Source organism: Orbicella faveolata, unplaced genomic scaffold (genome assembly GCF_042242905.1).
Source record: "Orbicella faveolata isolate gen_17 unplaced genomic scaffold, um_ofav_v1 contig_25, whole genome shotgun sequence".
Classification (NCBI taxonomy): domain Eukaryota; kingdom Metazoa; phylum Cnidaria; class Anthozoa; order Scleractinia; family Merulinidae; genus Orbicella; species Orbicella faveolata.
In genome coordinates, this window is record NW_028301553.1 from 28,160,830 (window position 1) to 28,187,661 (window position 26,832).

At 38.8% G+C, this 26,832-nt stretch overlaps 1 protein-coding gene across 1 annotated transcript; it reads left to right on the forward strand.

Moving 5' to 3' along the window:
* On the forward strand, positions 1 to 24,877 carry LOC110055316 (hypoxia up-regulated protein 1-like). The gene is made up of 29 exons (XM_089294553.1): positions 1 to 100; positions 1,678 to 1,777; positions 2,928 to 2,989; positions 3,598 to 3,629; positions 3,822 to 3,900; positions 5,679 to 5,770; positions 6,369 to 6,406; positions 6,841 to 6,942; positions 7,254 to 7,326; positions 7,462 to 7,517; positions 7,792 to 7,844; positions 8,316 to 8,367; positions 9,964 to 10,036; positions 10,440 to 10,509; positions 10,722 to 10,838; positions 10,981 to 11,115; positions 11,676 to 11,758; positions 12,319 to 12,365; positions 13,684 to 13,769; positions 14,339 to 14,526; positions 14,790 to 14,931; positions 17,654 to 17,714; positions 18,160 to 18,230; positions 18,433 to 18,726; positions 19,365 to 19,525; positions 20,101 to 20,311; positions 22,607 to 22,825; positions 23,349 to 23,517; positions 23,856 to 24,877. Exons 2-29 carry the CDS (start codon positions 1,702 to 1,704, stop codon positions 24,212 to 24,214), a joined length of 3,201 nt encoding a protein of 1,066 aa, XP_089150679.1. The 5' UTR covers positions 1 to 100; positions 1,678 to 1,701; the 3' UTR covers positions 24,215 to 24,877.
* Positions 24,878 to 26,832: the final 1,955 nt, after the last annotated feature.

Here is a 26,832-nt window from a genome sequence, read left to right on the forward strand (position 1 = left end):
CCGGCATTTTCAAGTTTCCTTCAAATTCATTCAGATTGTTCAAAACTCTTGTTTCTTCCCATAACGAAACGAAGCGACCTCTTTATTCACTGGCGACAAGGTAGGTCTTAAGATTTAATTATGTCGTTGTTTGGTGTTGCTTAGCTCATGTGTAAAATCACAAAGAAATGACTTTAGGTTATATAACACGGTACATCGAAAATCTGCAAGTGCTTATTCGAAACAATCTTTTTTGACGTTTAATGTTCTTGCTTAATTTGTCGTAAAATAGGGTAGGTTAACAAATAATCGGAGCTTAGTGTATTTGCCTTGTCCACAAATACTTATTCGTTCCTGCACAAGTACAATGTGAGATGCAAACTAGAGATAACAAGCTAAGAGAGCTGGCTACAAGTACACAGGTACGATAAATTTTCGATGACTGGCAATACTTTTGAAGCGCTCAAGCTTTTGTTTTAGCTAATATTTCTAAAGCCAGTAATAACAGAAAGTACAAAAAATATTTTCAGCGATCGGGGACCACTACATCTTTTTTTTGTCTATTTTCTATATGAAGGATGTAGATGTAGATTTCCCAGGAGATTTCACCAAAAATTATTAAGCTAATAGAAATCCAAGGTTAATATGACGTGATAAAGCACGATAGGGTGGTCAATAAGTCCTAGATCTTGCACAAAACATACAGTATCATTGCCAACAGGCCAAACAAGTACATTGTATTGAAGACAGCATCTCTTCTAAATAATTAAAATAAAATAAGGTACATTCGTTAAACTATTCTCGATAAGGGATCCACCCCCCCCCCCCCCCCCTCGACAGGTCTTGCACAAGTGCATTTAAACACACAAACAAATATTTCAAATTTTAACATGACAGAATCAGAGGTTTCACTAAGGGCAGGGCACTGGGCAAATTGAATGGCTGTGAAGACGATTTGGCTGCCTAGTTGGACCATCTGAAAGGGAGGTTTTCTTTTTTAGGAGGTCATTTCAAAATGTTTTGCCCGCCTGTGAAAACTAGTTACCCTCCTGCTGAAAACATTAATGAAACCCCTGCAAAGTTAAAACTCCCAACTGGCAGAAGGCAGACCAGCTGGCCTTAAATACAACCTTTGGGGGGTGGGGGGGTGGGAGCGAGACTGATTTTTGGGCTTGTAGATCATAGAGCTTGCCTGAAGGTAAAGTCATAAAATTTGTTTTCATTGCAACCTCCAGTTGTTCAGATCAAGGATAATATTACAAAACCATAGTAGTTATTGAAGGAAAACTGTTACCTATGCAGGGCCTTATGTGATATCAATGTATGTTTCTGCTGAGAGCTCCAATTAAATATTTACCTTACTATGATTTTGGTAACCTGACCTTGGTCAGGTCATCCCAATAACATATTTCATTTCACAGCGCCTGACGGACCCAATTTATATTTTATAAAAAAAGTTAAAAGAAAAAAATCTTGGCTGATTACCAAACTAGTGTAGTTTTAAAACAGCAGATGACATTTCTTTAACCAAGCTATGGTTAATTCCAAGAGATATGCAGTCACAATAGCGTTCTTTGCACTAAGAAAAAGGAAGCAGGGATGTTACCCAAAATATAACTGCTCTTCCTGATCAGTGATAAATTACATTGTTTAGATACATAATCAAGAAGTGTTTTTTTTTCTGCTGTTTTATTTTAGGTGTGTTGCCTCAGCTTGGACACCATGTTAATCACAAAGCCAGGGATGACGATACTTTTCACAGCCGTGACTTTCTTGTCCTGTTTTGTTTTTTCATCAGGTGAGGACTAGATCCATTAAACTAATCAGTTTGTAGAGTGATTTGTAGAATGCTCGTAGGAATGTGTTTCAGTAGTAATTTATTGAAACAACATTCCACATTATGCCAGCCAAAAGACCAAACCTCAAAAATATCTTGGGTGTCTTGATGGAATTAGCATGCTGAACCTCTGATTGAGTGATCTGAGTTCCTCCTCTGGCCAGCCTCACTATGTTTTGTTGAAGGGCAAGACACTAAATACTTTTGAGTTTCTCTGTGACTCAGGTGTATAAATGGGTACCAGTACATTTAATGCTGGGGGTAACTCCTTGTCACGGCAGTGGTCTAAGAAAAATTGCAAGAAGGTTGCCCAAAGGTTCCAAACCATGAAATCCTAGACACCCACACTTAAATGTATATGAAAAAAGTAAGTCTTTACAGTCACCCAAAGGCGAAAGTTAGTCACCTGTGGTACCCGGGTACTTCTAGAGCACAGCCCTGTTTGTGGTGGGCCCTGTATGCCATTCCATAGGAATATTCCTTAGATGCTTAATGCTATGTACAGAAACTGGGAGAAGCTCCAGTAGGCTGAGATACTTTGGCACAGTGCAGACCAGCGTTGTGTTATACAATTGAGGATATCTAAAGTATTGCCAACCTCTTAAGTTTCAAGAATGATGAAAGCCCAATTTCTCCTCATGAGCCGTTCTCCCAATGGTACACAGAATTCACAGCTTCTTCTTTGTTTTCTAGTTTATTCACTGCACAGCAACTCACTGAAAGGACTTATAACTCACAGTTAACTCTAGAAAATTCCCATGCTACTTGCTATTTTGTCACGTCCTGATTGTCTCATGCCGCTTGCACGTGTTCCATTACCTTATTTGGTAGTGATTGCATGCGTCACAAACTAAGAGGGGTAGGGTCGCTCAAAACTTTTGTACACTCACATTATCAATATAATTATAGTCAAGCAGTCAGGCAATGAGAATTAAGAAAATCATCAACCAGAGATTTTCCAAATTATTTCACATTAAAACACTGAAGTAAACATCAAGGATAATTATTATATTAGTTATAATTGAGTTTTCAAGGTTATCATTTGTCTAATTGTTGTCAGTAGTTGTGCAGGCCTGATTTTTTTATTGCTATTTTTAATGTTCTTTTGTAGATGGTTTAGCCGTCATGTCTGTGGATCTTGGAAGTCAGTTTATGAAAGTCGCCATAGTGAAGGTAATACTGACTTTGAATATATACAGTGGAATTCGTTTATAATTATAATAGTAATGCATCATAATCAAGTGTACATGTAAATGTGGATTAAGACAATAACTTCAAGTTAGAACTATGGCCGAGATGAAAATGACAATAAATTAATGTTCATGAGGCTGTTTTATTAACAATGGCCGAATTTATACTAGGGACGAATGACCTGTTTGAGATGAATGAGCTGTCTGAGATGAGTAATTCATCTGCCCAAATTAGGTGGCCAAATTTATATGACCGCTGATTTGTCTGTCAGCACGACTTCAAGACGTGCAGATAGATGAATCGGGGGAAGATGAATTTGGCCACCTAATTTGTCTTTAAACACCAGATTATACATAAGCGATTTATCCATCTGAGGCATGTAAAACGCGTCTCGATGTAAATTCGGCATCAGATAATTCGTCTCTAGTATAGATTCGTCCAATTTGATCGTAAGGCACAGTTGTATTGTATAATGCTAACAATTAAAAGCGTTTACTGATATATTTCCTATTAATCTATTTAATTCATTTTCATATGCACTGTATTACTAACTTATATATATATTTTTTCTTGATGTTCTTGAATTTCAGCCTGGCGTACCAATGGAAATTGCCTTGAACCAGTAAGTTTATTCTCATGTGTTGTACGTTATATTAAATTGTAAATTAGTAACTGCGATTGCTATCATTTGATTATCATTCAGTTAGAAAGGTTTTGCAGTTTAAATTTCCATTTTTAGCCAAAGAACTTGGATTTATTTTGTCCTTCACTTTACTGCTCTATGTAACATTAATAATTGGTAAATTGTTTCTAGAGAGTCGAGGAGAAAGACTCCAGTTGCTGTTTCACTCAAAGATAATGAACGATTGTTTAGTGACGGAGCCCTGACAATGGTGGGTGTTTAGTTATCTCATTCTGTCACTTCCAGGAATAACTTGTACATGTACATATAGAAAGCAAGACTTAATTTTTGATCTGTTCTGTGAAATGATGTAAGATTGTTATTCTCTGGTTGACAAAGTTTAACTGAGGTTGGCAGGGTTCTCCCTTGTTTTCAGTACAACAGGTAAAAGAACATTTTAAACTGGTAAAGCAATCAGGTGAATCACAGCCTTGTTTATTAGGTCTGCTCTGTACATTACATAGAATTCAAATCAATGTAAGTGATATGCTTTCCAAGACAGGGGTTTCTTTCTCGAGTTGCAAAGCCAATTAATCGCTGATGTTGTTGTTTCCTAATAAAAACATTTTCTTTGAAAAGACCTCCATCTAATAAGCATTACAGTTTACTAATTTTACACCTTTGGCTTTAGATGTCAAATGAAATCAAACAGCATTTTCATTTTTAAGTGTTTTATTCTTTGTCTTAATTTACTTGCCCCAAAGTCACAGAAAATTAGGCAAAAGCCACTTCTGGGGTATCCTCACCTTGCTTACATGAAGCGTCACTACAAAATCAGCGGTCGTCTCTCAAAACCAAACAAAATCGCTGCATATTCGTTTTCATTTACGTTCTGGAAGGGTTTTATTGTGAAGGATTCTCTCAAAATGTCGTCTGAAAATAGATTTTAAACACTTTTGACCTAAACGCGAAGCATTTCATGACGAAGAAAAAGTTTGCAATTACCACACGTGAATGTTGGTCAATTTAACAACACCAGTTTTCTAAAGCTGATAGTTAGGTGGGAAGTTCATGGAACTGTAACTGTTTCCATTCGTGACTTCTTGCCATTATGACGGAGAGAAATGAGAACAAAGTTCGTTGTCGCTTCGTCGTGAAACTGGACGTAAATAACTACCAATGCACGTGCGAAGAAATGACATCTACCACAATGAAATTGTGACAGAGAGCCCGCCAAAAATTCGCAGATTTCGCCTTGAAGTTCGAAAGCCACAGATAGTACTTACAAACCATAGCCCGTGCAGTTTATTTATTCTTTTACAAGGATAAAATACCGATGTTACAAGGATAAAATACCAATTACATCAGTGAAACAGCTATATTTTTTTCTTTTACCTGTTGAATTTTCAAGAATTCCAAGAGATTTTAGGCAGTAATGAGTGGCGCTACAGGCGGTAAATTTTACCGGTTACCGCCTGAAAAGGAGAACACTGGGTTGGAAAGAAATTTATGTAGTAACCTGGAAAACAATTTGACTAACAGCACTACCAGAGTAATAATTATACATATATGTACACTTTTTTATACTATTTGAAATCAGTTCCAGTCTTTGCAGAAGAATTTTACAATATGTATTAAGGTGGATGGTAGCAGTTTCTAACAGCTATACTTTGATGGGATCAAAACTACATGTACCACTGTTTGTCAATTTGATGCTACAATATTATTGGCATCAGACAAACGTCTAGCCATTGGTGAGCCAATAATGGTAAATCTTTATGGCATGAGAGGTAACCATAGCAACAGTGTTACCTGTTTAAATAAACACCCATTTAATTATACTATGGAAGTGTGATTACCATTATAAGATGCAAATGTCTGCGAAGTTTAAAAAATTCTGTGGAGAGGGTTCAGAGCCACCTTAAATTTTTGAAATCATATCATATGACAAAGAGTGGTAGTTTTATCCATCAAAGTTGAAGAGATGGAAAGAGCTCAGAACTATTTTTATTGATGCCACCTTTTGTTTTTGGTGTGCTTCTTTTGCAGTCTGTCAAGTATCCAAAGAAGTCTTACATTTATGTCCAAGATGTTTTGGGTAAAAAGTTTAACAACCCACTGGTTCAACATTACAAACAAAGGTGTGTTGAAAAGCCCAGATTTTGAGTGATCAAACTGTAATTTCTCCTGACTACAGCTATTCATTATCATATACTATCAGACAGGTGATGAGAATAAAGAAAACAGTCAGCAAGAGGAATTGTCTTGAATGTCTCATTGAAAAGACTTTGTGTAGGTTAAGCATTGAGTAGAGTCCGAGTCATATCTGTGCTTTTTAAGCTGGTGATATTCAGCAATATAATTATTGACATAAAGCCATGGCATCCCTGATATGTTGTGTTCCACGAGTCTTGAAGCCAATACACTGTACCACTTCAGCAAAGTTGACCTTTCAGTTTCAATGGACCACACCTATAATACCATTACCATCAACTGAGAAACAGTTTTCTTTTCACTTGACTCTGAAGATGACTTCCACTCAGGTTTTTGAAACATCAGTCACCAAGGACAGTTCTATTCAGAACTACCCTCACCATGATGATAACATTAGATCAACTTCTGATGCATATACCCTCGGGTTCAAACTAGTGACATAATATGTAACATTCTCTTTTGTGATGTAAAATGTTGCATGTCATACTTTTTTAATCCAACAGTATACTATTCTATCTTTTGTAGATTTCCATGGTATGACCTTGAGGAAGATAAAGAGACCGGTATGTACATGTTAGACTTTTTTGCTGTAATGTATTTGTCTTTGCAGTCAGTTATGTTCCATGTTGTTACATTTACCCCACAATAAACTTATTTTTTTATAGTTCAATGAAATCTTTGATAAGCTCTGTATTGTAATCTAATCAGTTGAAAGTGTGGGGATGAAGTTTTTAAAAGGTAGTAGCATGTTTTATCTCTGCCATAACATATTCTTAAATGCAGATTTTGATTGATCTTTAATCAAGTAAAGTCCACTATTAACACTGTAATAACTTCATGTTGTGTAAACTCCAAAACACTCATCTGACCATGTAAACCACCTACAGGCTTGAAAAATTTCAGTTTTCAGTCATTAGAAAAATCGTCAGACCACAAATACTGTACATGTACATGGATATTGAATGCATGTGAGAAATTTATTATTTTCCTTTCCCAGGAACTGTTCTTTTCAGACATGATAGTGACACAACCTTTACTCCCGAGGAAATTCTGGGCATGATACTGAATCATTCTAGAAACATAGCCGAAAAATTTGCTGGTGAGTTGTTAGAAAATTCATCATGTTATTTACTCCTCAAATTCCTTTCATGTTGTCTGTATTGCATTTAGTGTTATGTTCTGAATCAAATTAACAAGCACTGAAATGTAACTAAAATTTCATGATATGTAGTAAATCCTAAAAGATCCTTGAAGTACTTGAAGAAGTGGCCTTGAACATACCTGAGTGTGGCTTTTATTTTTAATATGCGTGACAAAGTCAGAACAGATACCAGGTGGCTACAAACTTTCAGTCAATCAAAACTGCAAGACTTAGGTCCAGCTTATCCTTAAGCTCTTTGCTTTCGCCAGATCATCCTATGAAAGATGTGGTCCTCACGGTCCCCTCCTTTTTCAATCAAGCTGAACGGCGATCTGTAATAAGGTATTTATTTAGTTTTAAGAGTTTCTGCCAATCAAAAATAATAATCCTGCTGTTATTTCTCTTACCTTACTTTTGCTCATGCAGCATGTACTGCTTACATTAATTTTATTGATCTTTTTCTCTCATTGCTCACAGAGCTGCAAAGCTTGTTGGGTTGAATGTACTGCAGCTGATGAATGAGAACACAGCAGGTTAGTACAGAATGTCTCTCAACCTTTAATTGATTATAATGGCTTTTCACTTCACACACCAAGGTATTTTAATCAACAGGCACAAAAGTTAGAGCCACTTTGTTCAGTGGTCGTACACTAGGGTTTCCTCCACAGACTTCAATGTTACAGCATAAAATAGTGCCATTTTTTTTCAGTAGCTTTTATTTCATTGGTCATGCACAAGACATATCATTTCCTGAATTCAGTCAGAATCAGTGTGTCTTTAACTTATGTCATGTTGGTTTCCTTTTAGTTGCCCTTCATTATGGTGTGTTTCGGCGTGCATCTTTCAACAACACTGAGAAAGTAAGTATTTAACAACTATAAAATCCTTCTTGGGATATTGCTCATTCCAATGCTTTTACATGTTACACTTATCAAGATGCTGTTAAGAGTACATATGGTTAAGGCCACTCCCAGTGAGAGATTTATGTGAATCAACTAAATTCTGGCTGAATTGCAGCTTTTATTGGTGATGCCAGTGCTGTGTACATAAACAGTGGTCCACACTACAGTCACATAGGAACATTGCCTTGAATTTTGCAAGGGTTTCAAGCATAATTCAAAAGAGCTTGTGAGAAACAACAACACTGGAACATGCCAATTTAAAGTAATAATAAAAAATGATGAATTAAACTGTTTAATATTTTTTAAGCAGGTATGGCAAACAAAGCTTAAATTTCAAATAAATAAATGCATTAAGCTTTGGCTTTGGAATTTTAATAATGCATATGGAAATGTGCATCTTTTTATTGTTATTTTTTTTTTGTAATATAGTTTATCATGTTTTATGACATGGGAGCGACAAGCACAGTTGCTACAATTGTTGGTAAGTTTGACCACGTTATCATTTAGTAGACTGTTTTACTAGTTATGTCTAACAGTGATAACATCATGTTTGACTTGTTCTGTACACAATGTATATACTACAAATACTACACAAGACTAAGATTGAGGAGATAAAAACCACAAGTCTTCAATAGTTGTGATACTGATACTTATTAAAATGTTTATCTGTCTGGCAAGTGTGTTTTACTTCCAGTTGCTATAATAATGTTGAAGCTGTCATTGAAGATATGATTGGTCATCGCAGTTATACACACAACTTAAGCAGTTGTGAAATTAAAGCCTGAAAAAAATTTAGGCCTGAACGGGATTCGAAACCATGACCTCTGTGATACTGGTGCAGTGTTCTACCAACTGAGCTATCAAGCTTACTGGGAGCTGGCTTTAATTTCACAACTGCTTAAGTTATGTGTATAACTGCAATGATCAATCATACCTTGATATCTTTTTCTGCAGTTCAAATATATGGTCTTTCATATATTCACTTGTAAAGCTGTCAGTGTTACACTATCTTAAGTCAATATACAGTCAGTGGAATATCCAGTCGCTAATGCAGGGGTTTCATTAAGGGCTGGGCACTGGGCAAATTGACTGACTGTGAGGGCAATTTTGCCTGCCTGGTTTGGCCATCTAGAGGAAAGTTTTTCCTATAAAGAATTTCAGTTCAACAAGTTTTTCCAGCCTGTGAAGATCACTTGCCCTCCTGCTGAGAACATTAATTAATGCCCAAGTCGGTAGTGGAGGGAAGGTGCCTACGAAGCCCGGGGGCTGCAACTCCAGTCACATCCCCAAGGCGCTAGAACACCCGACTGGCCTTCACACCAAGCCCCCCACAGGCACCTGTCACACTCAAACCAGATGGCATTGGTGGAAAAAAAAATGCTAAAAGAGGGGGGGATAGGGAGGGAACGCCGAGAACCGCTAAATTATAATTCAATCCACAACGCCACACTAACAGAGCGATGAACACACTGCGAGCACATGGGGCGACAACACATGTACTCACCAAAAATACCGCTGGACAATGTCAGCCCCAGGGCTCTCACGACCAATGAATGCTGCAAATGCTACAGAATGCACCAAACACTAAACAAATGCTAACAGATGGCTAAGGCACTATCAAATGCCTACAAAAAAACACTACTCACCAGACTAGCTCCTGGTCATAAGCTATGTAAAATTTCATTGAGCTATATCAAACACTACAGAACACACCAAACGCTAACCAAACGCTCGCAGACGGCCAAGACACTAACAACCGCCTATAAAAACGCTACTGACCAGACTAGCTCCTAGTCGTTAACTATGTTAAATTTCATTTAACTATATCAAAACCCCTGCCAGTGGGCCACAAAAATCTGTCTGTATTAGGGGTTCTTTAAGTAACCAAATAATTGACTAAACTTTTGTCCGTACCAGAATAAAGTGGCTGTAATAATGATAATTATTAGCTGGCTGTATGGACAGGGTGGCTGTAAGGTGGCATACCATTAAATGTTTGCTTTTTGTGTACGCCTTCCAGTCCTGCAGTTATTGGGCTTGACATCATTGGAATTTTGTCTGTATGTTCATCTTACAGGTTATAGTACAGTGAAAACCAAAGACAGGGGGATAACCGAAACAGCACCTCAACTGGTCGTTAAGGGGGTTGGGTAAGTGAAGGATTTATTTATTTACCACTCTGTCCAGATTTCTGTTCGCTTGCCCTTTCAGTTCAAATACTACCTGTATCTCACTCTACTTGTCTCGCTGTGTCCGTCCCTCTTTCTGTCTGGTTATTTGATACCTTAGTTGTCAAATTCAAACTGTCACACTGACTGTCTGTCTGTCTGTCCCTCTGTCTGACAGCCTAACTGCCTGTCCATTTGTCCATTTGTCTGTCTGTCTGTCTTTTTTACTCTCTCTCTGTCAGTCCGTGTGTCTCTTTGCCTGTCTGCTTATTTCATACATTTATTTGTTGTGTCAAAATCAAGCTTAAAACGTTATGCAGATGCAATGATGCTGTACAGTTTACTTAATAAGCTGATCATAATCTTTATTCAACTCCAATCACAGGTTTGATCGTACACTGGGAGGTCACGCCATGGAAATGCTAATGAGGGATCATCTTGTTAAACTATTTAAGGTAATGTAAGATAGGATATGCATAGATTGGATAATCAATTCAATAATACGTGAGACAAAGTCTGCTTATATGAAACCAGTGGTCCATCTGTTACACATGTAATGAATATGTAATGTTAGGTGCTTGCACTTGCTATGTGGGTTTGCAGTTCATGTGATACAACTTAACAAATAAATTATTGAATAATTTATAGTATTTTGTTATTGTTTCAGGAGAAAAACAAACCCCAGGGCGATGTGACTCAGTCTCCACGGGCCATGGCAAAATTTCTCAAAGAAGCTGCCCGGGTTAAACAAGTGTTGAGTGCTAACTCTGAAATTTTTGCACAGGTGAACATAGTTTTACTGAAAACTCTTCTCGCATAGAGGTTTGTCTATTGACTGGCTTAGCTTACTTAGAAGAAGCAGTTAATAGAATGTCTGGGTAGGACTAATTCACAAAGTGTAATGTTTATCTTTAAATTGCCTGTAGATCGAGGGTGCATTTGAAGAAAAGGACTTCCGTGCAAAGGTTACACGTGAGGAATTTGAACAGATGTGTGCTGATTTACTGAACAGAGTTCCAGGCCCAGTGGAACAGGCTCTGAAATCATCAGCAATTCCACTGGTGAGAAGAAAACTGTGATAATTAAGAGGCAGTGTGTGTGAAAACCAACCATTCATTTTTCAACAGAGATGAGATATTTTCGTTTTCCCTACAGAAATCAATCTCTTGTTGTAAGGATAATGTTTTAAATTTGTTTGGCTGCATTAGATGAATAGCTTAATACCTTGTGAGAGAAGAACAGAACAAACAACAGATTGAAACAATGCCCTGAACATCGAAACAGCTGCTTCACTATGATAACAAATAAAATTTCAAATTACGAAAGCTGCTGCACATCTTCTGACATTTGACCATCTATTTTTTTTTTTTTTCAACATTTTAATCTCAGAAAAGTCCTTTGTAGAATGAGATTTACTTCATTAATTTTATATTCAGCTATTTGTTCTGAAGGAACCGAAAAATAAGCTAACCCATAATTATTTAGTATTCTGATTCCAGGTTCCAAATGACAATGTTGATTTAATGTTTACATGGAATTTTATAGCAGAAGTGAAAGCTGCAGAGGTATTTTGCATGAACTGGGACGTTTGGTTGAAATGTCAACAATTTTCTTTGCATAGGATGAAATCGAAAGTGTTATTCTTGTGGGCGGAGGAACACGTGTGCCAAAGGTGCAGGAAATACTTCTGAAAGCTGTTAAGAAGTAAGCTGTGATATAGTGCTGTTAATTAGATCATAAACAAATAAATTACAATATTTCAAGAGGAAGCCACATCAGCCTTAGCTGGTTTTCATGCAGGGCCTCTATCCTGGTCCAATTGAAATTTGGAGTGTTGGTTTTTGTGGAAAACCGGACAACCCGGAGAAAAACCTCGGAGCAAGGCGAGAGCAAACATTAAACTCATCCCATATACGGCACATTGACGGGAGGTGAATACTCTCACCACTGCACCATCCTTGCTCCTCATAAATTGATTGATTTAAAGACTGATGATTCTTAATTGATTACAAGACCATTTCTTAAAATACAGTAGGAGAACAAAACATTATGTAATATTAAATCTAGTTGTCCTAATAACCTATGTGTTGTTATGATTAATGTGTGGAAACCTCTGATAAGTGACCATCTTAGGAAATTATTTGAAAAAGTGGTTGTAACTAGAGCTGGTTGCTTTACGAGACCGAGCTCTTGTAAGTGAACACAAACTGAAACAATAGAGATTGGTCTTTTAATTATTTCATTTTTTGACATTTTTCTGTCAGGTCTGAACTTGGAAAGAATGTCAACACTGACGAAGCTGCTGCATTGGGTAAGAAAATGAATATTCTGGATTTCTCAAGTTGTTTATAGTAACACGATCAACTGACAAAGCAGGTTGTCGAACGTCAGTCACCATCAAAATAATGTTCTTCTCATCACTACCCTCACCCAGATGGTTACTAGATGAACTTATTCCACCAGTGCGCTTTGGATATGAGATGGTAGATAGCCAACGAGGCGCATGGCGCCAAGTTGGTTATAATGGTGTCATTTCCGATAAGCATGAGTGGTAAAACTGTTTTCTTAATAACGCCCCCAAAATATTACACATATGCTTGCCATATTTGAAGAGCATGGTATAATGGCTCATATACAATGATGGCTAAGCCAATGAAAACTCTTAAATTGCATTATTCAATGATTGACTTTTCAATAATTTTTATTATCTACCTCTCTGTACGTACTGCATGGTGCATTATATTTGGTAAGATAAGTTTGTTCCTTCGGAGATGTACGAATAGGTTGCACTGTTTAATCTGTCCTGAAGGGTTTGACATAAACAAAGCTACGAGAAATACTTGGAACCCATGAACGTGAACAAGTGAGGTGCCAGGGTAGACAAGATAGCTCAGTAAAAGAGCTGCATAGGGAGTCAGTTGCACTTCTTCCGACTTTTTTTCTAACAGACAAGTGGCTTCACTTCCAAGGCCTGGACATTTTTATGGCATTATAAGAGTGTAGGTCATACAAAAATGTTGTCATCTTTTTTTTGCTACGGTAACACCAAAAATTCACCGCGTGGCAGTTCGTAAGATCACTTTTTCCTGCTTGAAGCTTACTAGTCTCTCAAAAGTTTCTCTTGTAAATGTCCAAATGACATGTCCAAACGTGATGGTTTCAATTTATTGGAAAAGTCACGGCAACTTTTCAAGTTCTCTGAAGCTTGCCTTGTGTTGCGTTGCAGGCTACATTTATGTCGTTTCATGGTCTGTAGAGTCTCTACACACTTGTCGATCAATAAGTGGCCAATGAGTACATGAGAATTCTCTCAGTTTTCGTAGAATTTACAATTATTCAATGAGCGTGCATTGTATATCACATGATAGATAGCTGACTGTAATCATTTCATGTCCAACAAGCGTGAGTGGAATAATTGTTTTATTAAAAACGCCACCAAAATATAGAAAACTAGGCTAAAATATAAATAAGAATGCCCCCCAAAATCATATGTACGCTTACCATATTTGTAGAGCATGGTATAATGGCTCAGAACCCATGATAGCTAAGCCAATGAAAACTCTCGAATTGCATTATCAAATGATCCAGTATTTAATAATATTGGTTATGTCTTGTTGCAAATTATGTAGGCGCTGTATATCAAGCTGCAAATCTGGGAAAGGGATTCAAAGTGAAGAAATTTTTGGTGAAGGATGCAAATGTTTACCCAATACAGGTTTGTAAGTCATGCTGTTACAGTGAAGATGTGTAATTCTCTAGTCTTTAATTGGCAAGCGCTTAATTTGAAGGTAACTTTCATGGCCATGTGCTGATAGGGTGTATCAAAAAAAATGTACTTAGGTATTTATTTATTTGTTTTTTTGTTTGCTTGTTTATTTATTCATTTATTTATTAAGTTATTTATTTGTTTGTTAAAACTAAAACCAAAGTAATCATATTGGCCAATCACAGAGGTCACAGACGATTCAGGAGCCGGTGAATGCAGACTTATTTCCGGTCGGAACCGTGACAGCCGAAAATACGTCAGCGTTCGCAGGCTAACAATTCAGTAAACCAGTCAAAACTCAAAGTAAATACGTGAAAATGTGGCTGGTGCAAAGCACGGGAAAACGTGTGCAGGCGAACCGCGATTTGTTTTAGTTTTAAAACTTCTCCATGCTTCAGAAAGTGATGCGAGATTTTTTAAGCCAATTGCGTAATGTGGCAATGCAAAACCAAAGCAAATGGGAATTATTTTAGTTGTTTAAGTGAAAACCGGTCTGACCTGTTTGGTTCTGGTTTCAGGTGTCTTTTGACCGTATTAACAAGGCTGAGGATGGAACCGAGAGTGTGAAACACGTGAAGCGTATGTTGTATCACCGAATGAATGTGGTGCCACAGAAGAAGGTGATGACGTTCAACAGGCACATGGGTGACTTTGAATTCCATGCTAGTTACACTGAGCTGGAGTTCTTAAATGAAGAGGAGAAAAGGTGTGTCCTGTTTGAAAATGAAAGCTTTCATTTTATTAATTAAAAGAGGCCGCTTCTGATTAATTTTACAGGCTATTCAACTGATTGCATTGTGTTTTAAACTGACAATTTTAACTTTGATTGCGAGACATGCTATGTGAATGAGCGTAAGGGTTTTTTCAATGTCTACAGTCAAAGCATTAGAGGTTGTTCTTTTACTTCTAAAATGTATGCTGCTGTCTTTGTGTCGACAAAACTTACGGATCTACTTTTTTTTTTTGCAGTATGCTTGGATCAGTGAATTTGACGTCAGTGAGCGTGAAGGGCGTGGCTGCTGCATTGGAAAAGCACACCCCCAAAGGAGAATCTAAGGGTATCAAGGCCTTCTTCAGGATGGACGAAAACGGAATATTAAACCTCGAGAAGGTGCACTATATGTATTACAGCTTTCTCTAATAGGGAGTGGCCAGGGGTCAGGAAAAACATCAGGGAATAACATGTGATAAAGAAATTTTTTTTTGTTTGTTTTGTTTCTTTTGGTCGAAGTCAGGTTTTGTAATGAGAGTTACCAATAGCTACTGTCTTATTTTGTTGATACCAGACGTCTGTCCGTCACGCAGGCAGGCAATGCTTCACTGCATAGCATTTGCGTGACGACTCATAACGGCCTCGAAGGAGATTAAGGGTGCACTCCAGATTTTCTACTCAGATATTTCGGTTGGAAATTTTGGACTACCTTTCAAGACGTCCTGTTTATTTTGAACATTTTTCCGGTCGGTCGAGCCAAAATTGTCTTACCATTTACGTTCTGACCGAAATTTTCAGAATCTTTGGGTAGATGGTAAACAACCTGTGCCTCTCTGAAAATACCGTAAAATCCCACGTTAAGAGGCCCTGTACCTAAGAAACGACCGATGATTTCCGGCTAAAAAATAAAATCGGCCGATTTTTATCTCTCAAGTAGAGGTTACCGAATACTATTTAAAAATGAATTTCTTTTGTTTCAGTTTCGCTTTAAACCAAAAATATCGAGCCGCAAAGTGTTTCCGTCTGAAAGCAGCAAAATCAGGCCAAAAATAAGCCCCCGCAAAAAACTGTTTAGAAATTACTACCGCAACGCAAAATAATGAGAAAACTACACAGTGTTGAAGAAAAAGGCCTTTTAATGCAATATCATTCGATAAACATCAAAAAACTGCCGAAGCGATTAACAAATAAAGTTTCAAATATTGCATACTAAATTAGATGGAGCGTTGGAGCTGATTTTAAAATAATTATTTCTCAAAAGTTCAACGCTTTTGAAAGCAATCACAGTGATGAATGAGACATTGGAGGGATACAAATCACGTTTCTGGAAAAACATTTTTCGGCCAAAGTATATTGACCTTGTACAAAGCGTTCAAAGTTACCGTTTTTACCGTTATCCTGCTACTTCGGCGAAACGCTTCTCTTTTGCCAATACGGCCGTGGATAGCGTGGTAAACGCCACTTTAAACCTTGCTAGGCATTCAGAGACTATCCTGAGTAGAAGGATGTAGAATTGAAAGAGAAAGGAAGATGAAAAATACGCAGAAAAAGAAAATAACTCGAAATTACCATCTGCTAACGAAAGTTGAATCTGGAAAATGTCGTCGCGTAACAGCGGCCAGTGACGTCATTGGTCACGTAAAGGTCGCAAGAGCGTGGGAAAACGAGTCTGCAATGTCCTTCGGGCGGTCAGCGGCTAGAGATCCAGTCGTGACCCCATAACTCAGATCACGCTGCGACCAAAACGGTGTGGCGGTTGGGGAAGTTTTTCTTTTTGAGTGACCATCATTTGTGAAAAATAACATAACATTGTTCCACTAAACGTTTTCTGGCCGGGAAAAATTGTTTTCCTATTTGTGCATTCGTTTGGATTCCACCGCCATTGATACAAATAACGTCAATGGCCGCTGTCACGCGACGATATTTTCCAGATTCAACTTTCGTTAGCAGATGGTAATTTCGAGTTATTTTCTTTTTCTGTGTATTTTTCATCTTCCTTTTCTCTTAATTCTACTTCCTTCTACTTAGGACGGTCTTTGAATGCCTAGCAAGGTTTAAAGTGGCGTTTACCACGCTATCCACGGCCGTATTGGCAAAAGAGAAGCGTTTCGCCAAAGTAGCAGAATAACGGTAAAAACGGTAACTTTGAACGCTTTGTACAAGGTCAATATACTTTGGCCGAAAAATGTTTTTCCAGAAACGTGATTTGTATCCCTCCAATGTCTCATTCATCACTGTGATTGCTTTCAAAAGCGTTGAACTTTTGAGAAATAATTATTTTAAAATCAGCTCCAACGCTCCATCTAATTTAGTATGCAATATTTGAAACTTTATTTGTTAATCGCTTCGGCAGTTTTTTGATGTTTATAATGATATTGCATTAAAAGGCCTTTTTCTTCAACACTGTGTAGTTTTCTCATTATTTTGCGTTGCGATAGCAATTTCTGAACAGTTTTTTGCGGGGGCTTATTTTCGGCCTGATTTTGCTGCTTTCAGACGGAAACACTTTGCGGCTCGATATTTTTGGTTTAAAGCGAAACTGAAACAAAAGAAATTCATTTTTAAATAGTATTCGGTAACCTCTACTTGAGAGATAAAAATCGGCCGATTTTATTTTTTAGCCGGAAATCATCGGTCGTTTCTTAGGCGCAGGGCCTCTTAAAGCTCCCCCCGGTTATAAGCCCCTCGGATATAAGCCCTTCTGTTTGCTGACAAACATATTATTCCGGATATAAGCCCCCCCGGATATAAGTGCGTTCCATAGGCTAATAGGGTAATAGGATAATAGCTCTAGATGTAATGGTATGTTAGCTTTATTTCGTTTCTCAGATACGTTTTATCTGGTCGTTCTGAAACATTTTTTTATTCCGCTTAGATGCCCCCCCCCCCCGGATATAAGCCCCGCCATTTATAAGTCCACCCAAAATTCCTTACGAAGTTATATAAGCCCGGGCTTAACGTGGGATTTTACGGTACTGTAGGGTACAGAACGTCAATTCTCACCATGTTGTCAATTTGAAACTGCCACATCTGCGAATGTCTTTTAGAAAAGACGGGTGTGTATGTAGAGTTAGTCAGTTTTGATTGACAATGACTTGAAATGTTGTTCAATGTTCAACAGGTGGAGTCTGTGTTTGAAAAGCCTGACGAAAAACCTGAAGAAGAGCAGTCAACATTTGCAAGTAAGCTTTTTATGCTATGTTAGAACTAAAATAATGGTCGATTATCTGTAGGGGGATTGGTGAGGGAGGAGAATCCATTTGGCCAAAGTTGTTGCCAAAGTGGTAGCAAGTACAGAAATTGTTCTCTTAATGTGTGATAAAATAAAAAGTAAATAGAAATCAAAGCTTCGACGAAGTTCACGGTGCAGCAACCCCCCCCCCCCCGAAAAAGATAGCGACTCTAGCTTCTTGAGTGCTCTCCAAACTTTCCAATTGTTTGATAACTCGATGAAGCACAGCTTAGAGCGTGAATCAATTTTTTGATGGAAATGGAGAAGCGAAGTTAACTTGTTGACGCTATGGTCCTAGGTAGTGAAGTTATGATTTTTGATAGTAATTTAACTTCTATTTCAGCTACAAGTAGAAAATGCTTCGCTGTCTCTGAACTAAACTTTTTTCCCATCAGAAATCGGAAGCAAAATTTCAAGCTTCTTTGGAAGCTCAAAAGAAGACGAAAATAAAGATAGCAAAGTAGAGGTAAGTGGCTAGTAGCTCAAAATAGAAATTTTCCCTACTGTCCCACACATTCTTTTTGGTACGAGTTCTGAAACTTTGGGAGTACATTAACACGATATCCCCTCTGTAAGCTGAGCAGCTTGTTTGAAAAATATTTTTCTGGCTTGTGAAGGCGTAGTTTCTAATTTTTGATTTGTTGTTTCATTTGTCGGTGATTTTGAAGGAAGGTGATAAGTCAGAGGAACAAGAAAGTGAAAAAATGGACAAAGAAAAATCCGAACAGGAAGAACCAAAGGCTAAAGAAGGTGAAAAGACCGAGGAGAAGCCGGCAGGGAAAGCAGACGAGGAAAAACAACAGGCAGAGGGAGAAAAGAAGGAAGAAGAAAAGGAGAAAAAAGAGGAAAAAGATGAAAAGGAACAAGAAGAGGAAGACAAGCAAGCTAATGAGAAAGAAAAAGAGAAGGAAGAGAAAAAAGAGAAAGAAGGCGAGAAAAAAGAATCAGCTGACGACAAAAAGGTTAGTTAATCTTGGAAAAATAGAGTGGAGTTGTTCTTATTTGTAACGGTTTTCGTCGATTTTGTCGACATAAATCGACATGTGATGTGGACACTGTTTCCTTATGAGTTGTTGTCTAATTGACGTAAATGAATCTGTATGAGAGAGTGGGTGGAGTCCAAAAGTTCTCTCCTTCCTTCACCTCTCTGCCTCCCTCCCCCCTCCCCCACTCTCTTAACGTTTCTTTTGACACACCCCAGTTCACACCCCAGGGGAAACAAAAATGTGCAAAGAAAAATGGTAATGTCATCGATCACTAAAACACCCCTTACCACCGTATTTGTATTTATACTGTAGCAGGGCACAGTAGCCAAATCATTGTGGTGTTGGACTTCGGATCAAGTGGTTTCCAGTGGTTTCGAGCGCTAGGCTGGGTCACTGTGTTTAGCAATACACGTTACTATCACATTGCCTCTCTAATCAAGGTCGATGGTGGTGGGCCGAGGAGGGAGGGGGGGTTAACTGCCAAAATGTAACATCCCACCCAGGGGAAGTGGCAATACTTCTTGTTGCTTCATGCTACTGAAACCGGCGATATGGACCAGTCAGGCCCGAGTGCGGCCTTCATAATTAAATCAGAATATGATTATTCGTTGCAGGAAGAGAAGGCTAGCAATAAAACAGAAGAAGCTACCAAAGAGAAAACAGAAGAGAAAAAACCAAGCAAGCCAGTGACTGTTCGTGAACCGCTTGAGATGACGGTCCAATGGCAGGATATTGCCGACACTACAGAGGACGCCATGTCCACATCTGTTAAGAAGTATGGCTAGCATTATTCTCAATCCTTGTCAATCTTCCTCGGTTGTAACCATCCGTGTTTATTTTAGGTTGATTGTTTTTTCTTTGGAAATTTTCCACCTGAGAAAACTATTCTTTTGAGGTATTCTTCATTTTGAACTGACTTTTTACGACAAAAATAACTCTGAATATCTTTGCGTGGCTTAATGAAGTCACGCAATGTTAGTTCTGTTGGAGGGTCTTGTCACGATTAGCGTTCTTCTAATGCAAAAAGCCGCTCAAAATTCCATGTTCAGCTTTTGAAAAATGGAATGTGTGAAGACCTAAACAGTAGAAAAAAAACTTAGATGACAACTCTTATGAACTTGATTGGGACGTAGCGCGTGTTTTTGAAGATCTTCCCGAAAATTTTGAGCGATTACGATTCTACTCGTTTGCTCATTGCAAAACAGTTTTTTAATTTCGCTTATAACCCCCCCCCCCCCTCCCGCTAATATAAGCCCATCTAAAACCCCTTTCAAAGTTGTAAAAGCCCAGGGCATATAAGCGGCAGTTCATATGAAATATCTTTGTTAACCCTTTTGTTTGTTTCCACAGACTTAAGGACTTGCAAGCACGAGATGACGCTAAGGTCGCCAATGAACGAGCCAAGAACTTGCTCGAGACACACATATATGACATGCGTGAAAAACTGTTCGGTGACGAAGGAGTGTTATTGTCCACAGAGGAAGAAAGAGAGAAGATTAACCAGGCTCTCGGTGAAGCCTCGGATTGGCTGGACGACGAGGGCTGGGACTCAACTGCTGACGTAAGCCAAAACTTCTGTTGTTTGTTGCTGTTGTTTTTGTTTGATAAGCTTTTTGGTCATTAGAGACCTTTAGATCCACGTTAACTGCAAACGTCCAATTGCGGTTTGAGGTGAGACGTTTGCCGTTCGCCGTTTGGACGGGAGCCGATTTAGAATGGAGTAAATTGGAGCAAATTGAAATCATCCTGCCAATGCATGCCATTGAAACTTGTGGAAATACGGTCGAACCTCTGTTGAGCGGCCAGCCCTTATTTGGCGGCCAGCGGCCAAAGTGTCGGAAAAATTGTCAGCTATACACGGTAATAAAAACCTCTATTCAACGGCCACCTCTATTAAGTGGGCGCGGCCAACTTCTTGCCGTCTCAAGGGTGATTTTGTTTGTTTTATACCTCTTTTAAACGGCCAGGAAGATTTAAGTTGGACGTTTTTAGCCAGATGAAGGTAAGAGAATGACAATGTGGAATACTGTAAAAAAACCACATTTTTAGCACTATTTAATTGAAACAATCACAACAGTTTGTTTGCATAGCACACGAGCCAGTGTTGGGTTGACAGACACGTCGCGTCTGTACACATCATTGTTTCTTTGGCTTTTGTTAACATTATGGACCGTATTATAACCCGTCATTGTTCTACTTTTTCTGCACTTGCATTTGTTTGAACTCTAACCTGAGTACCAGGCTTTTCTTACTCGCGGGTTAGGAGGAGGAAACACCTGGCAAAGAAAAGACTGACAGTATATCTGTCAACCAATCACAATCATTTCCGGTTGTCATGTTTACTTTTTTTGCATGCATCACAGATGACAACGGCGGGAATTTGAGCAAATAATCCGGTTTCGTCCATGTCTGTAATGATTTCCGAGAATATTTGAACAATTTACTTCGACAATTGGAAAGTATGGAGTATGGAAAGTATGTCACCACAGTCTAACAAAGAGTTTTCTAATGTTTTGGGTGAAAGACCTGTCATTCTTGTGGAATTATTTCTCGAGTTGAGAATTGTTGTCATTCAAGATAGTAAAGACCGCAAAAGGTCTGTTTGCAAAAAATGCGCTAGGAAAATAGTAAATTGCTACAGAATGTCCACGGAGTTCCGGGAGGCATTTGCGGTTGGTAGAGCGCTCGGCGAGGCGAAGGAAAGCGCTCCGCGAACTCCTTCAAGCGCCAGTCTTAGGGGCTCAATTCCTATTCGAGGCCAGCGATCCCGTAACTGGAGTGACTTCAAAGGCGAAGCGGCACAAGAAAAACAAAAAAAAAAACAAAAAAAACAAAACAGCACTTGTGAAAATGAAGCTGAAAGATCTCAGCGAAGACCTTCAGGTGAGAGCTCAGTTTTCTGACCAATACTCTGAGCTCGACGATGAAATAACAAGCCTGATAAATGTCCCGACAGAAAAGAATTTATTACCAATCGAAATGCTTTCACTTCCGGTAGTGTGACGTTATGTTGCGTTGTGTATTATCCAATCAGCGTAACATCCAGATTTTGGATGTTCGACATAAGCCAATTAAAACGTTTGTGTCAGGCCTTTCTCTGCAATTCACCCCCCCCCCCCTCCGCCCCTACCCCTACCCTGTTGCTAAGAAAGGCCTGATACATAGGTTATTTGAACTCATATTTGATAAACTGAAAACTGGACCGCTCCCAACGTTGTTTTCGGTTGAACCGTATTAAATGGCCACCTCTATTAAGCGGCCAGTTATCTCGTCCCTGAGAGTGGCCGCCTAATAGAGATTCGACTGTAACGCCAATTTTGAAAAAAAACAGCACGTTTTGTGGTAAGTATAGCTTTCTCGAGAAATAAAGCACCATAAAACACATTCAACTTAAGCCGCCGCCACATTGGATTTCCAGTAAGGATCAGTAGTGCCTTTCTAAAAACAACAACAAAAAGCAAGGTAATTGCTTATTAGCCTAAAAAGTTTAAGTCTCTAATGCCTCTTTCAACTGAGAATAGATCACCAATTTTGAAGGGCTTAAAATTTCAGAGTCAGATTATGAAAAAGTGCTTGAATTTATTTTAAGAGAGAGCCATTGAAAAGCCCTTAGGAGGAGTTTAGAATCGTAGAGGCACTTCCTAAAAAAGTTTTTGAATCGCATAGAGGTCTTGAAAAAGTCCTTGCATTACAGAGAAAGTTCCTTGAGTTGTAGACACATTTCTATCCAATTTAAGACCTTGAAACACGGCTTGGTTTTGCAGTTCATGAAAGTTTCTCCAATTGTAGAGAATTCGTAAAAAGTCCGCAAGTTTCATTTTTCTTGAATTCGCGTTTTTTCGCTTTCCTCGATCAGGTGTACGATGGTAGACTGCAACAGCTGAAGAAACAGTCATTAGATTTACGGGTTCGCCTGCGAGAACACAAGGAGAGACCGAAGGCACTCGAGATGTTGAGGAACAGTTTAAACTTGTCCAGAACATTCCTGGTTCAAATTAACAACATCACAGACAAAGATGAGATCTACACAGCGAAGGACTTGGAAGAACTCGGTAAAATTATCAACGACACCACGGTAAGATGTATTTCTTTGAAATTTCTGCGAAACGTTATCAGGAAACGTGTGTCTAAAGCAGGGTTGCCACAGGTCAGGAAATTTTCAGGGAAAAAAAACTATTCAAGTTCTGGGAAAAGTCAGGGAATTTTACTTTGAGTCAGGAAAAATTGATATTTTGAAGAAAAGTCAGGGAAAATTGAAAGAATTTAACGCGGCTGATTTAATACCATTGAAAGATGGAAGAAACATTTGGGGTCACTGTGATCTCAACGACATTTTTCCTTAATGAAGAAGGAAAAAATGTTGAAAACGTATCAGTGTAATGAACAAGTGGAAAGGACGGTTGTAAGTTGAGGCTAGAAGCCGTTACAATATCTGACATTTTGATTTATTTGGTCAGGGAAATTGGATTTTTACCAAGGAAAAATCAGGGAATATTGAAAAGTGATGTCTGTGGTAACCATGCAATCCAGTGTTCAGTTGGGACCTTTGAGCTTTTAAGCTAGCTTTTAAGTAACACATTTTCTCTTTATTTAATTAGGAATGGATAGATAAGAACGAAAAGAAACAGAACGAAGCTAAGCCGAGTGAAAATCCTGTTTTGCTCGTGAAGGACATCGAGTCTAAACAAGGCAAACTTGACCGAGAGTTGGTGTATCTTTTGAACAAGGCCAAGTATTACGTGCCGAAACCAAAGGTCAATGAAACAGGTACGAATCACGTGCTCCTCGAGTGAACGGCACGTGCTGCAGTCATGCGAGTAAGATAAGATAAGACAAGGGGGGAGCGGAGGGGACTGCTGACAGTGGACCAACATCCATGCAATCCAGGGGGAGTCACAATACTCCCAGGCACTTTATGCTACTGGACTTTAAGTTCACCACTAAGCTGTTCATAGACACTTCTGCACCATTACCAGACCAGAGAATGCAGGAAGCTTGAGAAAATGAAATATGAGTGAAGTCACTGCTGACGGAACTCAGATTCCCTAACACTGATTGATTGATTGTTGATTGATTGATTGATTTTTTTACTTGTTACTATCTAGCTTCAAACACAACAAAACCCAAAACGGACGCCAAGAAAGAAAAACAAGGAAAGGAAAGTAAGACAGAAGGCAAGAATGGAGATAAACCACAAGGAGAAAAAGCAAAGGAAGAATCAAAACCCAAAGATGGCGAAAAGAAGCAGACAGAAAAATCAGAAAAACCCAAAGAACCAAAAGAGAAACAGGACAAAGACGATAAAAAAGACTCTGATACCGAAGAGCCATTACCTTTACCAAGTGCAGAGGAGGCCTCTTCTAACGAGCCCGCAGGCAGTTCTAGTTCATCAGTGGATAGTTCAAAAGAACGTGAACATTCGTCGGATAGTAGTTCGAAAAAACAGGCTAATGACGAATTATGATAGATTATTCTATATTGATTTAACAACCACTAGTTTGTAACATATTTTGCAAGTTTTAACAATTTGAAGGAATAACTTATTGGAAAGTGTTATGAAATCCATTGCTCCCAATCGGTTGATTCGTAAACTTCAATTGACCAGAAGATATAAGACTCCATTTTGAAGGCTTGTGCCCTCTTGGTTTTACTTCCACGCCGGGAAGCACAACACTCGAAATTTCTGCTTGTCAACCTACTTCTAGTCTGTGTTTCCCACACATGCAAGCACTGTAGTAACAAGCACAAGAATTTATTCCAAATTTACAAAAATATATTTACGAGCATTTCTTCGCGCTTTTATTGAATCAATCTGCAAATTGCCATTGATTGAGGGTGATAACTTTCGAGTGTCGTCGTAAGTGCTCGTGAGTAGTCGGTAGGAATCGGAATCGACCGAAGTATATTTATTACTCCTGTTCATTGGAAGAAGGCGACGAGTGACAAAGAATACTGGCGCGTAAAAAAATCAAAAAAGAGGAAATAAATAGCAGTACATACAGAAAAATGAGTGAGAAAGCCAAGCGATGCAAAATAAAGAGATGGGAAAAAACTTCTCTTAATTTTAGACAAATCTGAAACTCGGTCCGCTGTATGTGGAGTTCTATTAAAGATACTTCTTTTCAAATGCAGCTTTCCTTCATTTCATGTGCATATAGTGTAGGGTGAATCGACCCACGAGGAACATTGAAATTCGAGCATAAATGTAAAAAATTGTTTTACAATAGGTTGGTTAAATGACCGATTGCTTTGAAACAATTTCGGTCGTTGGATCGTAAACGCTTTGGGGTAATTTCGCTGATACAGAGCTGATTAGAGGGTAGTAGAAAGGTAGTTTTTTGCTTGCAAGTTCAGAAAAGCAGGGAGTGGGTGGCGGAGTGACAGAATGTGGGAGGAGACGGGTCAGTAAGTGAAAGGCCGAGGGAGATGAAGGTTGGGAATGTGTGGAAATAATTCCGGCTGGCGTGATTCAACCCAAGAAGAGATTCTCTCAAGAAGAGCTGCATAGTATCATGATATCAAAGAGGAAGAGCTTTTTTCTGTAACTGTCTCTATTTGCAATAATTTTAAAAGAGATCTTTTGATTACTTGCATCCCAATTTTCCCGTGGACAACGGGCGGTTTAGCCGAGCGGAGCGCGAAACGCTAGTGCCCAGGGGGCGTACGTGCAGCGTGGAATGTGGAGGGTGAAGCTTCGAGAAAGAAGCAACCGCGCTCGAACCGTGTCTCGCGTTCTGCCTCTCTCAGGTTTTGGATTTTTCATTTGCTCTGCCTTATCTTGCCTTGCCTTTGTCATTTGCATTAACCAGGGACGGCGGAGACCATTTTTAAGTGGTAGGGCTAAAAAAAATCAAACGTCAAGGTCAGTGTATTGCCAGTTATCTTGCATTTGTGCTATCTGGAGCCCTAAAAATTGAATTTCAGCAATGACAGTGGTAGGGCTGTAGCCCTACCACTTCCTGCACCCCGCGGTCCCTGTTAACCCTAGGATCCCCTGCGCACCAGTCAAATTTTTCAATCTTGACCCCAGGCCCTTTCCGTTTTCTGCCGTGAAGTTCAGAAGAGATGAGACCCTGGGAATGAGATTAATTTAATGGGCCATTTCAGAGCGACCTGTTTCAAAACAAGTCTGCATGGAAAACTGTCTGATTTGCACTAACAACCATGCTCTTGAAAAGTTTTTAACTAATTATGGCTTTGCCGGAGGACTCGTTTTGATGGAAAGGCAATTTTTAAAGACAACTCGGAAGTGGCCCATTTCACAATCATGTTATTTCACAACATGGAGGCCATGTTTTCTTAACAAACTCGGCAGTAAAAAATATATTTAAATAATCCAAGGAAGTCAGCCAATCGGAAGGGACCTTATAAGAGCTGGAAGAGCAAATGACCTTGAGACTCAGGGAAGCAAGATGATTGGTTTGATACTCTTGGTACAGCCCCCCATCTGTGGATCAATCTCAGAAGACCGGCTCTTACTTGGTGTAGAAGACACAGTTGACGTAATCAATAGAGAAACAAAAATACAAGAGACCAAGGAATACATATACTCAACTTAATGTGTTATCAGGTATTTAACTGCAATATTGGGTCAGCAACTACCATCACAAGAGAGAAAGTTACTGATTGGCTAATTGCACAGACAATTCTGTGTCTCGCAATCCTGCATGGCTCATAGGATGTTGCCTCAGGTTCTCTGTTTCAGGCACAGAGAACACATTTGTTTAGCCAGTGGAGCAAGGGAAACAAGTGGGTGAATGAGAATTAAGAGCTTAGCCAGTTTAGAATTTGTTAATAAATTATAAAACACTTGAGTGTGAAATCCCACCATTTTAAAAGGCAATCCCACCAGCTATTGAAGATTGGATATGATGAAAACCTCATCCAGTTTAAGATAACATACAGAGCAATACTTCCTTTCAAAGTGTTCTTGCTTTGTACTGATTTTCAACTAAAAACCCACAAGATTCACATGGACGGGAAGTTATACTAAAGGCATCTAACTAGCTTAACATGATGACACCAAGTTTTTGGCTGACAAATATTTTTTCAGACAGGCTGTTCCAAGTAACTGAGAAAATT